The sequence below is a fragment of the Arabidopsis lyrata genome, assembly GCF_000004255.2.
Source record: "Arabidopsis lyrata subsp. lyrata unplaced genomic scaffold ARALYscaffold_5, whole genome shotgun sequence".
NCBI lineage: Eukaryota > Viridiplantae > Streptophyta > Magnoliopsida > Brassicales > Brassicaceae > Arabidopsis > Arabidopsis lyrata.
Window position 1 is genome coordinate 11,337,916 of NW_003302551.1, and position 13,601 is coordinate 11,351,516.

At 33.3% G+C, this 13,601-nt stretch overlaps 1 protein-coding gene across 2 annotated transcripts; it reads left to right on the top strand.

The window, feature by feature from the left end:
• Positions 1-3,593: 3,593 nt before the first annotated feature.
• On the top strand, positions 3,594-11,169 carry LOC9311750 (kinesin-like protein KIN-14F). Of its 2 annotated transcripts, none has more exons than XM_021025925.1 (18): positions 3,594-3,867; positions 4,279-4,404; positions 6,007-6,170; positions 6,304-6,450; positions 6,630-7,007; positions 7,153-7,221; positions 7,319-7,546; positions 7,693-7,774; positions 7,857-7,952; positions 8,031-8,210; positions 8,387-8,493; positions 8,599-8,777; positions 8,890-9,054; positions 9,134-9,387; positions 9,487-9,650; positions 9,733-9,927; positions 10,003-10,748; positions 10,824-11,169. In XM_021025925.1, the coding sequence occupies exons 2-18, from the start codon at positions 4,308-4,310 to the stop codon at positions 10,969-10,971; spliced, it is 3,399 nt and encodes a 1,132-aa protein (XP_020881584.1). In that variant the 5' UTR covers positions 3,594-3,867; positions 4,279-4,307; the 3' UTR covers positions 10,972-11,169. The 2 variants fall into 2 exon arrangements, with proteins under 2 accessions (XP_020881584.1, XP_020881585.1); XM_021025926.1 differs by having other exon boundaries at positions 3,594-3,853.
• Positions 11,170-13,601: the final 2,432 nt, after the last annotated feature.

A 13,601-nucleotide genomic window follows, 5' to 3' on the forward strand; every position in this document is an offset into this window, starting at 1 on the left:
TTCCTCATAGACACGCCCATGCGTGTAGAGTGCAGACTGTCCGCTGAAGCAAATGAGAAAATAATTACAAAAGGCAATTAAAAACAATGAAAAATAAGGGTTGTTTTAGCAAAACGGCGCATAGGAAGATAATTAATAAACATACGGAAAATAAATTAAAGAGAGAATTTTTAAAAGATCCATAAATTAATTTTGAACTGAACTTGGGATTGGAGTGACACTGTAAGTGCATTCACTAAACTAAATTATACATTTTGAAAATGAGGCCTCTCTAGTAAAGTAGTAACTAATTAAGATGTGTCTTCAAGCACTTGTTTGGTATGCCTCCACGTCACATATGTACATCTAATCTTTTTTTTTTTTTTCATCATATGTACATCTAATCGTAACTTCCAATAACTGACTTACCATGCACATCCTTGCAACACATATTTGCCATTATTCAACTAAAAGTCTTAAGCATGCGTGAATTTCTATGAACATCTCAACTTTATACTTAACATATATATATCACTAAAATAATATGACAGAAAACATGATATCAGTTTTCCTTCAAAACTTTTTTATTAATCTAATTGTTAAACTTTTTTTTTTTTTTTTTTTGTCAACAGCTTTTAAATCTAATTGTTAAACATATAATATATTAATATTAGAACAAAATATAATTAAAATTTTCAAAGGCTTTTGATTTATTCGAGGGCTTTTCAGCTGTTAATTATTTGGGCCGCTAATAACCCAGCCCATATCATGCATAGACATAATTGCGCAATTTAAGGTAAACACAATAAATAAAAGAGAGATTCATGCGCAAATGATGGTAAAGAAAATAATGGACCATGCGACCAACAAACAAACAAAGCATTCTTGCGGTCATAACTACTTCTTTCTTTCTTCTTTTTGTTTTAATCTCAATGTCTTGACCTTAATTGATTGGTTTATGAAAAAACAGAACAAATAAAAAGAAGATTTGATTGAATTTACAACCTCATTACACCTAATTACTTTTGTCATATCTGAACACAGACTTCTACATCAAGCTAGGGTTATCTTTTCTTTTTGTTTTCACCTTCCGATCCATTTCTCGTATTTACTTTATAACCATAAAATATCTTAAAGACTAGAACCCCAATTAATATTGTTTAAAAAATAAGATATATAAATTGTTTTTTGGTTAAATGATTTATAACTTAAAACTTTATATCCTTTTGATATTGTATTAAAATATCCAAAAATACTATTTACGTGTAACACTGAAAATCCTCTAGTGTTTTTGTGATAACTGATTAATTAGTTATAACTAGGGCTCGGCAAAATATCCGTTAGATTCACTTCGATCCGTTATTCGATTCGATTCAATTCGAAAAATCCGGATATCCGTAGTTTTACGAAGCAAATCAAATACTATATAAAAATTGGTATTTGTCAAAAGCAAAGCAAATCACAAATATTATAATTTAAATAGACGGATATCTGCTCCGCTCTAAAATTTAAAATACATATGCATATATATATATAGATAATTACATATATAAATTATAATTTTACTAATTTGAAGCGGAGGGAGTATGTTTTTATATAATTTCTAATCATCGAATTAATTATTTGAACTACTAGTTATATTTTTGATAAAATTTTACTATTTTGTAATAAATTTAAAATTTAAAATTATTTTAAAATAAATAATTAACGGAGTAAATATCCGGCAAATATTCTTGATTTTAACAGATATACGGTCACTAACGAAGCAAATACGAATCGAAAAACTAATTATTCAGATGAAGCAAAGCGAATCACGAATACCACCAAAATCTCGGATATCCATTTCGTGCCCATCTCTAGTGTTAACCAATTAATTGGTTCAAATTGGGATAGAAAATGTGGGAAAGAAAGAAAATAAAAAAAGCAATCTCGAGAGCTTTCATTGTGCCGCCCGTAATCATTTGAATTCTCCATAGGATCCAACGTCCACTATTCATATATGATTTCTTCTTTTATTTTTGTGGAAATAGACATCCCACCACTTTCAAAATTAAAACAAGAACAATTTATAAAAGTCACAAATACAATTTAATTACAATCTAGAAATTGGAGATTGAGAGAGAAAGTTTATATAAGATTTCGAATTCTTATATTTCTTGAAAGAAGCAAAACTACAATTGGTTCTTATACACAAGTATCGAACTTAACCGGTCAACTGAACCAGCAAATTAATCTAAACCAAAACTATATACACTCCAATTGTGTTACATAATGGCAAATGCTAACGGCTGTATTGTATATATATATATATGAACAAAACCCATCGTTATAACAGTATTCTATCCAAAAGTTTTACTCATTATATTTAATTTCAATAATATTATTGTGCTTTGAGTGGCTTTACCAAGTTCAATTTCGGTGTTTCCAAAAGACAAAGCTCTATATTTCTTAGTCCTTAGAAATAGTCGCACCTAACACTTAATGACATAATATATTCCAGTCACACAGATATATAAATTGATTCCAAAGTCACACATATAAAATTGAAATACGATGATGAAAGCAAAATATACAAATTAGTATATGGAAGAAGAGCGAGGAATTGTTTTAGGGCATATCATGCTGCTTAGTGAGGTATCAGGTGGGCTCACTTACGACTAGAGTTTTCGTTATCTGACTTCCATGGATGCTCGCCACGTGCCAATCTTGAATATTTAAAAGGTCAACCATCCCATGAGCTGCAAGAAGAGGAGTGGGTTTTACGTTTTAACTTTTAACATATTAATTACAATTCACAACTATCAAAAGTAGTCTACACTAACTATACCATTCATGTCCGACAAAAAGAATAGATAGTAAGATTTATTTTTCCGAGTCGGATTTTCAAATCCATCAAAAACGATCGAAGTTTGTTGGGAAGAGTAGATAATTCATCGAACAATAAAATCGTTGGATTTTTAGTGCGTATGGTAGGCGATTTGAACAATGAGGAGTATGTACATTGGTTCCTTACGCCGGTTTCAAGATGAAACAAAGTATCCTTAAAGACAAATTGGTTCTTTTTTTCAGTCAACATGGGTCACGTTGGTTCTTGAAAAGATAAAATAGAGGTATTCTTTCGAAGACTCTTCGATGCTTTGATAAGAACTTAAAAGATTCTTCCACGCTTTAATAAGAACTTAACAAATACGACTACAAGATAATCGAGAAAACGTTGGTTAAAAAAGAAAATTAGTTATGAATCTAGTTAAGAAGTTATCCAGTGATAAATTTGGTGTTTTAGCGAACCTTAGAAAGAGGGTTTTAAGAAATACTATAAGGTTTTCCTCGGAAGGAGGATTGGAACTTTTTGAAATTAAAACAAACTTTTTTTGAAGATTTCTTTCGTGAATAAATAAAACAAACTATTCACAAGTTTTAACATTTTGCCAAACTATCTTGTGAAAGATACTGATAAATAATTTTTTTTTTTCAAAAGATACTAATTAATGAATTAATAGCAACAAAACATCCCGATAAACAGTAGAAATAAGCTTGACGTTTTAATAAAAAGGGAATAAATAAGCAAAAGACAGTGAACCAACACTTGATTTTCTCTACACATACACGTCTCTCTCTCTCCATCTTCTATCCGTTATATAAAAAAAAAAAACACTAAAGTGTAAAAGGCAGCGAATTAACACTTAATTTTTCTCTACACAAATCTCTATTCTCTCTCTCACTCTTTCTCACTCTCTCTACCCTAACCCCATCTTAGAAGTTACGACATCGAAGAGCTCATCATCCCAAGTTCTTTGTTCTGGTTCGAATGGTGTGATCGATGTACAACTCTGAGTATTAACTTGTCCCTTCAGGTTCAACACTTCTAGTTAAGGTTCGTGCATGCATGTAAGTTCTCTCTAATCCCACTTCTAAATCTAGTCAAAATCCTCCATCTATTGTTATCTTTCTGATCCTGCTATATATCAGAAATATTAATGTTTAATAAGTATTTTCTTATGTTGAATTAGTCAACCAAATTATAGAGATATAGAGATCTATCACTTCTTCTATTGATTTCATTTTCAGATTTTAAATTATTATTTCTAATTACAATGTGGTTTTCTCACGCAATAATCTAGTAACGTCAGCAAATGGTTTGTGTAAAATATCAGAGTAAAATGCAAAATGGGTATTTAGAAACCATTTCTTTTATTAACTTTGCTGAATTTTGAGAAATATAATGCATATTGATGAAACCGTGTTTCAGAAATTACTAGTACAATCTTTTGGAAAATGACTAATAAATTAACTCAACAGAAAAATAATAAAAGAAGAAAGGTGAAAAAATGCCACAAGAATTAATGAGAGGATTAAAGGGTTTGGTGGTGTCGTCCACAAGCAATGGAGATTATGAGCTTGCTCAACGAAAAGCTGAAGAAACAGGTTTGTCTCATCATCACCATTCTTTGTTTTTCTTTTATCAATCTTTAAAAAAATTGTTTTCACGATGAAAAAGAAAAATAAATCAAATAAAGTAAAGAAAAAAGAAGTCGAAGATGGACCATATATTTAATTAGCTTTGTGATTCAAAAAACAATTACGTTGGGTTTGAATTAGAGAAAGTCGTTTAGAAATTGCTTTATGAAAATGGCTTTCATTAGAGGGTTACCCACCACAACCGCAAAACTATTATTACTTTATGTTTGGTATGGTGGATATACAATTCAAATTTTGTATAATCTCCCAAATTTTTTTTTCCTACTGCAACTATTTCTTTTAAATTGAAAAAGACAGATTTGTAAAGCTTATTTAAGTATATAGACATATTGTAGGTCACAATTAAAGAAATAACCTTTATGACAATATGGTAAATAAGAGAGAGGGTGATATTGTGATGATTGACAAAAAAACCCATTAATTTGCCTCTGTAGTGAAATTGTATGATTTTATAAACTAACTTGGCATCAGAAAAATAATACTCCCTCTGTTTCAATATATAGGATATTATAGGGATTTTTTTTTGTTTCAAAATATAAGATGTTTTACAAATTTCTATGCAAATATTAAATGTATTTTATATTTTATGCTTATTTGTATTCTGCAGTCTTTTATATCATTGGTTGAATTTTTTAAAATTAAATATTAAATGAAAGCTTTTAAAGAAAAAACAAATTTCTTAAAATGTGTGCTTTTAACTAAAACATCATATATTTTGAAACAGAGGGAGTATGTCATTTTATTAAGTACCTTGCTAACATTATTAAAGAGCCGGTAATCAAATATTGTTTACTTAACCAAAAAATAATAATCATACTAATTAAGATGGAGGCCCCGGCCCAACATTATTACAAGCCTTAGGGCAAAAAATTTTTTTTTGGACCTTTTAGTTTTTTATTAAAAAGAAAAAACTGAATATTTGGACATATTTTAAAATTGTTTAGGCCTATTGTTGACAAAAAAATGAAAAGTTTAAATATTTGGGCCTAAATTTATTATTTTTAGTAGGTTTTTAATGAATAATTTTAAAATAAAAACGATTTTGGCTTTTTTAAATACAAAAATAAATTAAACGAGCTTTTTTATAACATAAATTTTTTAGAGTTAGGTATGAGCCCACGACGGTCGCACTTCTGCCCTACCCACTTGGGCCAGGCCTGGATGGAGGTCAAATGGTAATCAGCAAAAATGTCATACCTTTTTTTTATAACAAAAATCGTTTATTTAGTAAAATAATCTTAAGTGATTTACTTAATTTATGAAAATGTGTAGATTGTCCAGTGTATATATTCCCTATAGCAAAATAAGTTGTCATGTAAAAACAGTAATAATAATATGAATATGAACTCTTTTTTTGAAACCCATTAGGCTAGATATTGGGCTTTTAATCAATATCTAAGCCCAATTAGTTTCCCGCGTTAAGTTCCCGTTAGGAGATATTTAATTATTTCTTATACTTTTTCCGATTTTTCCCATTTTTCATTTTTCGAGAAACAATAATAAAATGTATTCTGTGTCTTGTCTTGTGAATTGTCAAAAATTGATAAGCTCTGAGAAGGTACCAAGCGGTGGCATGGCTGAGACAGATGGACCAAGGCGCGGCGGATACACTCCCGGAAAAACCGTCGGAAGACGAGTTCTCCCTCATTCTCCGGAACGGCCTCATTCTCTGCAACGTCCTCAACAAAGTCAATCCCGGTTCTGTTCTCAAGGTCCGATTCTTAATCCTTCTACTTCTCTAATGCAATGATCTAGGGTTTAATTTCGTGAAATCCATTATCACATAATATCTTCTACAATTTCTATTAATTTCTGAATTTCCTGTGATTTTGATTGTTGAATCAGGTAGTAGAGAATCCGATTACGCCAGCTATTCAGTACGCCGAGGGAGCGGCGCAATCCGCAATTCAATATTTTGAGAACATGAGGAACTTTCTTAAAGCTGTAGAGGATATGCAGCTTTTAACATTTGGAGCTTCTGATCTCGAAAAGGTTCTATTTCAGTATCAAATTACGTAGTTGTTAGTTTAAGTTCTTGGCTTTATTCCAAATCGAGGGTACGCATATGTTATGTTCGATGAAATTCTTCAGAGAATTATAATATGATGAATGATGCATTTCGTAAGTTGTTTAGGATATGAAAGATTGTTATTTTTGTTTTGTTTGTGCAGGGAGGATCGTCGAATAAAGTAGTAGATTGCATTTTGTGTTTGAAAGGGTTTTACGAGTGGAAACAAGCGGGTGGAGTGGGAGTATGGAGGTATGGAGGGACTGTGAGGATAGTCTCTTTCAATCCAAAAGGCAGCTCTCCGTCGCAGTATGGGATTGGTAGTGAAAGCACTACCGATGAGTCTGTTTCTTTGGATGAATCTGAGTCTTCTCAGTATGACCAGCTTTTGGATTTTCTTCACCTTTCTAATGAGATTTCAACTGAGGAATCTGAAACTGCAATCTCCATGGCCTTTCTTTTCGATCATTTTGCGCTTCAGCTTCTACATGGTTATATCAAAGAGAGTGATGGGATCAACGATATGCCTTTAAATGAAATGGTAGGTAAGACATGTTTGAGTTAAGTTTGATTGCTATGTATTTAGTTATGCAACATGAAACATTTAGCTTCTGTTGAATCAGTCATTTAGAAAACTACAATAATATATCGTGTTTCACCTTTTCAGATTTTTGTTACTTGTGTAGGTGATTGATACATTGCTCAATAGGGTAGTTAAGGATTTCTCTGCAATACTAGTTTCTCAGGGCACTCAGGTAATACTTACTCTGCTGCATACTCTTCAAGGAATTATTTTCGAATGGTGAGACATATCTCCGGGGTTTAAAAATAGTTTTTGGTATTTACTTGCAGTTGGGTTCGTTTCTAAAGAAGATACTGAAATGTGATAACGGGGATCTGTCAAGATCAGAGTTTTTAGCAGCAGTCTTCAGATACCTTCAGCACAGAAAAGATTTGGTGTCAAAGGAGTTTTCAAAGTTTTGTAAATGTGGCGGAAAGCTTGAGTTTATCAGACCAAACGTCAGCGAGTTTTCTCCTGGTCATGCAGAAGCTATTGGTCTTCAACAGAAAGAACTGGAGGTTAGAATTTACATTTCTTTTCCAATACTAAGTTTAAATTTTTTTTCTTTTCAACCTTCTCATTTGGTCAATTCGTAAATGGTGAAAGCTGCGTGAGAATCTTCGAATTTACGGAATGGATTTCTTTCTTTGATGAACTCATGTAGGAAGTAAAATCAAATTTTGTGGAAACAAGAAGCCAAGTTAAACAAATGCAGTCAGAATGGCAGAAAGAGCTTCAAAGGATAGGTAATGAATCTTCTCATACCCAAATTTTCTCTTCTCGGTAATTAAAGATTACATGATCAATCTCTATCATCCTCTATGTCAGTCCATCACGTTAAGGCCATGGAAGTTACATCTTCTTCTTACCACAAGGTTCTGGAGGAAAATCGCTTACTTTACAATGAGGTCCAAGATCTCAAAGGTACCACCACCTATTACATCCTTGCATTTGATGTTAGTAGTTTTTAGTTTATTGACTTATGTTATGGATGTGCTGTAGGGACCATTAGAGTCTACTGCAGAGTCAGACCTTTCTTACAAGAACAAAAAGATATGCAATCAACTGTGGATTATATTGGAGAAAATGGTAATATTATTATTAATAATCCTTTCAAGCAGGAAAAAGATGCACGAAAAATATTTGCCTTCAACAAAGTATTTGGACAGAATGTCTCACAAGGTATGTTTAATGTTTTGTTATTCCATTGATGTCCATCTACAAGTGAATTCTAATTTTCAAAGATATTTTGAGACTTTTGTTATATATGACTTAGCTTAGAATTGGTTGGTTTTGCACCACCTAACTATTTACATGATGCTTTCTTGTCTATTGATATTTGGTTGTGTACTTACCAGAGCAAATCTACATTGACACTCAGCCGGTAATAAGGTCCGTCCTCGACGGATTCAATGTTTGTATCTTCGCGTATGGGCAAACCGGTTCAGGGAAAACGTATACGATGGTATGACCATTTCTATCTGCTTGCAAAGAGACTCCCATAAACAGTCAGACATTGTTATTTCTTACTCTGCCTTGGACATTGGTTTGTCTCTATTTTGCCTTGCAGAGTGGGCCAGATCTGATGACTGAAACAACTTGGGGCGTGAATTACCGAGCTCTACGAGATCTCTTCCAGCTTTCAAATGCCAGAACACATGTGGTGACTTATGAAATTGGAGTCCAAATGATAGAAATATATAATGAACAAGTTAGAGATTTACTAGTCAGTGATGGTTCTTCAAGAAGATATCCTTTCATATACTTTATAATGAAGAAGTCTAGAGTTCTATTGAAATATTTACATATTCCTCTCGAGTTTTTCCTCTGAGAGTCCCGTAATCCTTGACCAGCTTCTCACATTAGACATACGCAATAATTCTCAACTCAATGGCCTTAATGTACCCGACGCAAGCTTGATTCCAGTTTCTAATACTCGAGATGTTCTTGATTTGATGAGGATAGGCCAAAAGAATCGTGCAGTGGGTGCCACTGCTTTGAATGAGAGGAGCAGTCGTTCTCATAGGTAAATCTTTTAATCTCACTTCTTAAGATTTTCCTATGATCATGTAATAGTCGTTGAACAGCTGTATATTCTTCTGCAGTGTATTAACCGTTCACGTCCAAGGAAAAGAATTGGCCTCAGGGTCCATTTTAAGAGGCTGCCTTCATTTAGTGGATTTGGCTGGAAGTGAAAGAGTAGAAAAATCTGAAGCTGTAGGCGAGAGACTCAAAGAAGCTCAACACATAAACAAATCGTTGTCTGCATTAGGAGATGTCATCTATGCACTTGCACAAAAGAGTTCCCACGTTCCCTACAGAAATAGCAAGCTTACACAAGTTCTGCAAGATTCCTTAGGTAAAATACTAAGACTAGATTTTGCAAGCCATTATATTTCACCGTGCTTTGTTTTCATTTTCTTGCAGCTCCATCTCTCATCTATGAAATTATGTGCAGGTGGGCAAGCCAAAACTTTAATGTTTGTGCATATTAACCCTGAAGTTAACGCGGTAGGAGAGACTATAAGCACCCTTAAGTTTGCACAAAGGGTTGCATCCATTGAACTTGGAGCAGCTCGATCAAACAAGGAAACCGGTGAAATTCGAGATCTTAAGGATGAGGTATATATATGGTTCCTGTTTCATTTTCGTTGTGAATAGGAGAATAACTATGTCGTAAACAATCTTTCTTCCACATTTGTAGATATCAAGCCTTAAATCTGCGATGGAGAAGAAGGAAGCAGAGCTGGAACAATTGCGATCAGGTAGCATTCGGAACACAACTGAATCTCAGAGAGCAAGAGCAGTTTCTCCTTTCCATCTCCCAAGAAATGGTAACGGTGCTGGAACAAAGGCTGAGGCAAGTCCACAGCCAAACGAAAGTACCAGAAGCTACGAGGTAAAATCACTCAGAGACTAGATCAGTTGGCAAACGAAACTATTATGTAATCAGTTTGGTGAACGCCATTTGCAGACCAGAAGTTGCTCAACTGGCAAACAGAGAAAGTCAGGTTTTCCGTCTGCACTGAGAAACAGAGAGGCAAGCCCGAGGATGCCGAATCTAGCAGAAGAGAGGTTAAATCCGAGTCCGAGTAGGAGGTCACTATCCACAGATAGAGCATCTGCCATCAAAAGTAGGAATAAGCCCGACGTTACTCAAAACCTTCCGGTTTCAAGAACACCTTTTCCAGCTAGAGTACCAGTAGCCAAATCCTTTTCAACTGTTCCATTGAACCCATCAGCAGAAAACAACCCCAGGCATCAAACAGATAACACTTCAGAGACATTTCACAATCATCAGAAGTTAAGCGCTCGAAAGCTCTTCCCTGAGATCGAGGAGGAACACATTAGGCATGCAATTCACATACGTCAAGGTGGTGTTAAGAAGACCAGAGCCGAGAGCAGTAAAGCCAAGGCAAAGCAACCATCACCAGCTAGGTTTCAGAAACTCGATGTTGGGATCAGTTTGCGTTCTGAGGCAGATTCTGACGCAAAGGTAGGAAATTATCAGACCCAAAAGGGGAACAACAACCACAATGTGATACACTCAAGATTCCAAAACTTCGACGTGGGTATCAGCCTGTTCTCTGACCTCTGTGCCGGTGACAAATCAGATTCAACACTCAAGAGTGATTCCTCAGAGACAGACAACGAACCACCCTCGAAATCTAAGAATGCCCCAAGAAACGCGTCCAAAAACTCCCTCAACCACAAACTAATGTTACAATAAACTCCACAAGATCTTTCACTACGTATAATCAAACACTTGTTAACTTCATTATATATACCGCGCAGGACGATTTATGCTCATGAGGACACTTCACTCATGGACGACAAGCCTTCAAATGATACAGCCCATATCAAAGAAGGTAATAATAATATATCTATGCCTGAGTTCAGAAGAAGTCGTTCAACGCATCATGCAAGGTTCATGGTACCATAGAAACATATCCAAGACTACAAAATATTTATCTCACAAATCCATTACACATCATATCCTTTGTACATTTTGAAGTTGGGGTTTCTGGACTTTTTCATGTCCTTATACTACATAGTTGTGACTGAGATTGAACTGTTTATCCTAAGAACGAGTGTCCCACGTCGTAAAAGATATATTTATTCTTCTTGAGGTTCTTCGTTACCCTCTAAATTGTTCATTTAAATTGCCGTAAACGTCATCGAAGCAAATCTAAATCCGGTGAAAACAGAGCGAATCGCTGAAGATCTGTTCCATATCCAGCCCCCTACGTTCTATGTATACACTAGTATTTGGCTATTTGCACATTCTTAACAAGTTTTGAAACATTAACATTCTCTAATTTTAACCAAAATATTTGTTTCTTGGAGCTGTTTTCTCACATAGGACTCATATACAATACATATATACTAGACATTAACCAGACGGACAAGGAGGTTTCAAAAGAATAGCGTGACATAAGATAAGGAACCTTGTTCTCTATTTTTTTTAATCTTAATCACAAATGTCATGGTACAAACAACAAAATAAAATTATCTAATAATACCATATAAGTCAATATTTATGATTATGAATACCAAAAAATATTTTAATAGTCTCAACTAGGTAATATCAAACTACTGTAATAGTTTTAACACAAATAGTGAAATGATATAGTTAAAAAATGTTTTCAGTAACATAATGAAAAGAAAAAAAATTTGACCAAAACAAAATAACATAATGAAGAAAATCTAATGAAAAATGATCGCATTTCTATTATTTGTATAATTGTACAAATTGGTTGAAATCAGATTTAATATCAACATTAAAAAGTTTTTAGATAATGAACTAATTATTAAACTGCAAAATATTGTTGTCTTAAAATTACTTTAAAAAAAATTAATCAAATAACATAGCTAAACTATGATAGCTTTATTAGAAAAAACTAATCAAATAACATAGGTAAGCTATGATAGCTTTATTAGAAAAAAAAAACTAATCAGCTAAGCTATAATAGCTTTATTAGAAAGAAAACTAATCAAATAAGATAGCTAAGCTATGATAGCTTTATTAGAAAAATACGAACCAAACAATATTGCTTTGTTTACGTAGTAGTTATTTAAAAAAATGTATAGCCATATCAATATGTTTAGAACATTTGATTGTATATATGGAATCGACCTCTTAAAGAACATAGTTTGCACACCATATATATGTTCCCGTAGACCTTTTGGTCTTCGTTCCATCTTTCCAGGTTTTAATGAAATGTTGGCAAAAAAAAATTTTAGCATACATTAGTTTTTGATGTATTATTATTGATATAATCTAGGAAAATTGCAAAAAAAAAAAGAAAAAAAAAATCCTAGCCTGTTAATGTTTTACCTCAAAAAAGATCCTAAGCAATTTGGTTCTTTCGTTCGATCTCTATTAAGACTATCCCGAAAATAGAGACCATCGATTTCAGAAGTTCTTTTCTCCAATACACTATTGGTACTATGTAACCAGACTTCGTTTGAGGAACAATCGACTGAACATAAATATATGTAATCAGCCCCTTGCGAAATGGAGGTATAAATCCACGAAAAAGTTGATTAGAGGCAATGAGTTGGTAGGGCACAAGGAGATTCTCGAACTGAAAACTCCTTAAGAAATAAACATGGGCTGGAAGCAAGAGGTATACAAATTGGAAAATCAACATTTCCAACATTAGGTCTTATAGTCCATTTGTACTACGATGAAAGTCTTGACAAAAGAGTTCAGTAGGCAGCTGAACCTCAAAGAGCTCAAAATGAAGCACTTGATAACATAGTTGAGCTGCAATAAGTACAACGTGAGATTATGACACCGGAGATATGTCAAAATGTAGTGGCAGAGAGAGTTGTTGCAAGGGATGCTCGGTCTTGGTTCACCAAATGCTTATGTGGTCTCCTATGAAGGTAATTAGTTAGAATTCTATGTATAGATTAGTATGCACTATGTATGCACTATGCATAGTTACTAATAAGAGCCAATATATGGGAGAGAGTTTGTTGGTCAAAAATAAAATAAAAATAATGATATCTTCTACTATCATTTTACTTACCATTTTATTCGGAAAATTGCTGCACATATCATTCCTTTTTACATGCACATACCGTTTTTGGATGCCTGTAACAACAAACCAATCATATATACCATATATACCATATTTCAACTATCGACAGTTTAAAAAAAATTAAGTCCCTAAAGTCTTTAAAACCATATTTACCAATTGGTCTCATAATCTAAAAAATTATCGGTAATGAATCCAAAGGATAGCTGCTATAGGCGATAAATGAAGAGTCCAAATAGAATTTTGAATGTAAAGACCGTTGCAAAGATTCCATAACTCAAGAAGATGATTCATATCTTTTACACAAAAAATGAAAAAAGTATTAGTTTTTTTGGACAAGTGAAGACTATGAAAGAAATTAAACGGTTTCAACTTTCAAGTAAGTTGATCAATAACTTGTTTATGCAAAGGGTTTATTTATATTGGTCTTACGCAGTTCATATTTTGTACCCGCACGTTGCGCGGGATTTTAAACTAAAATCTCTTCTATTAATATACCTTTTTAAGCGTAAAATATAATCATTAA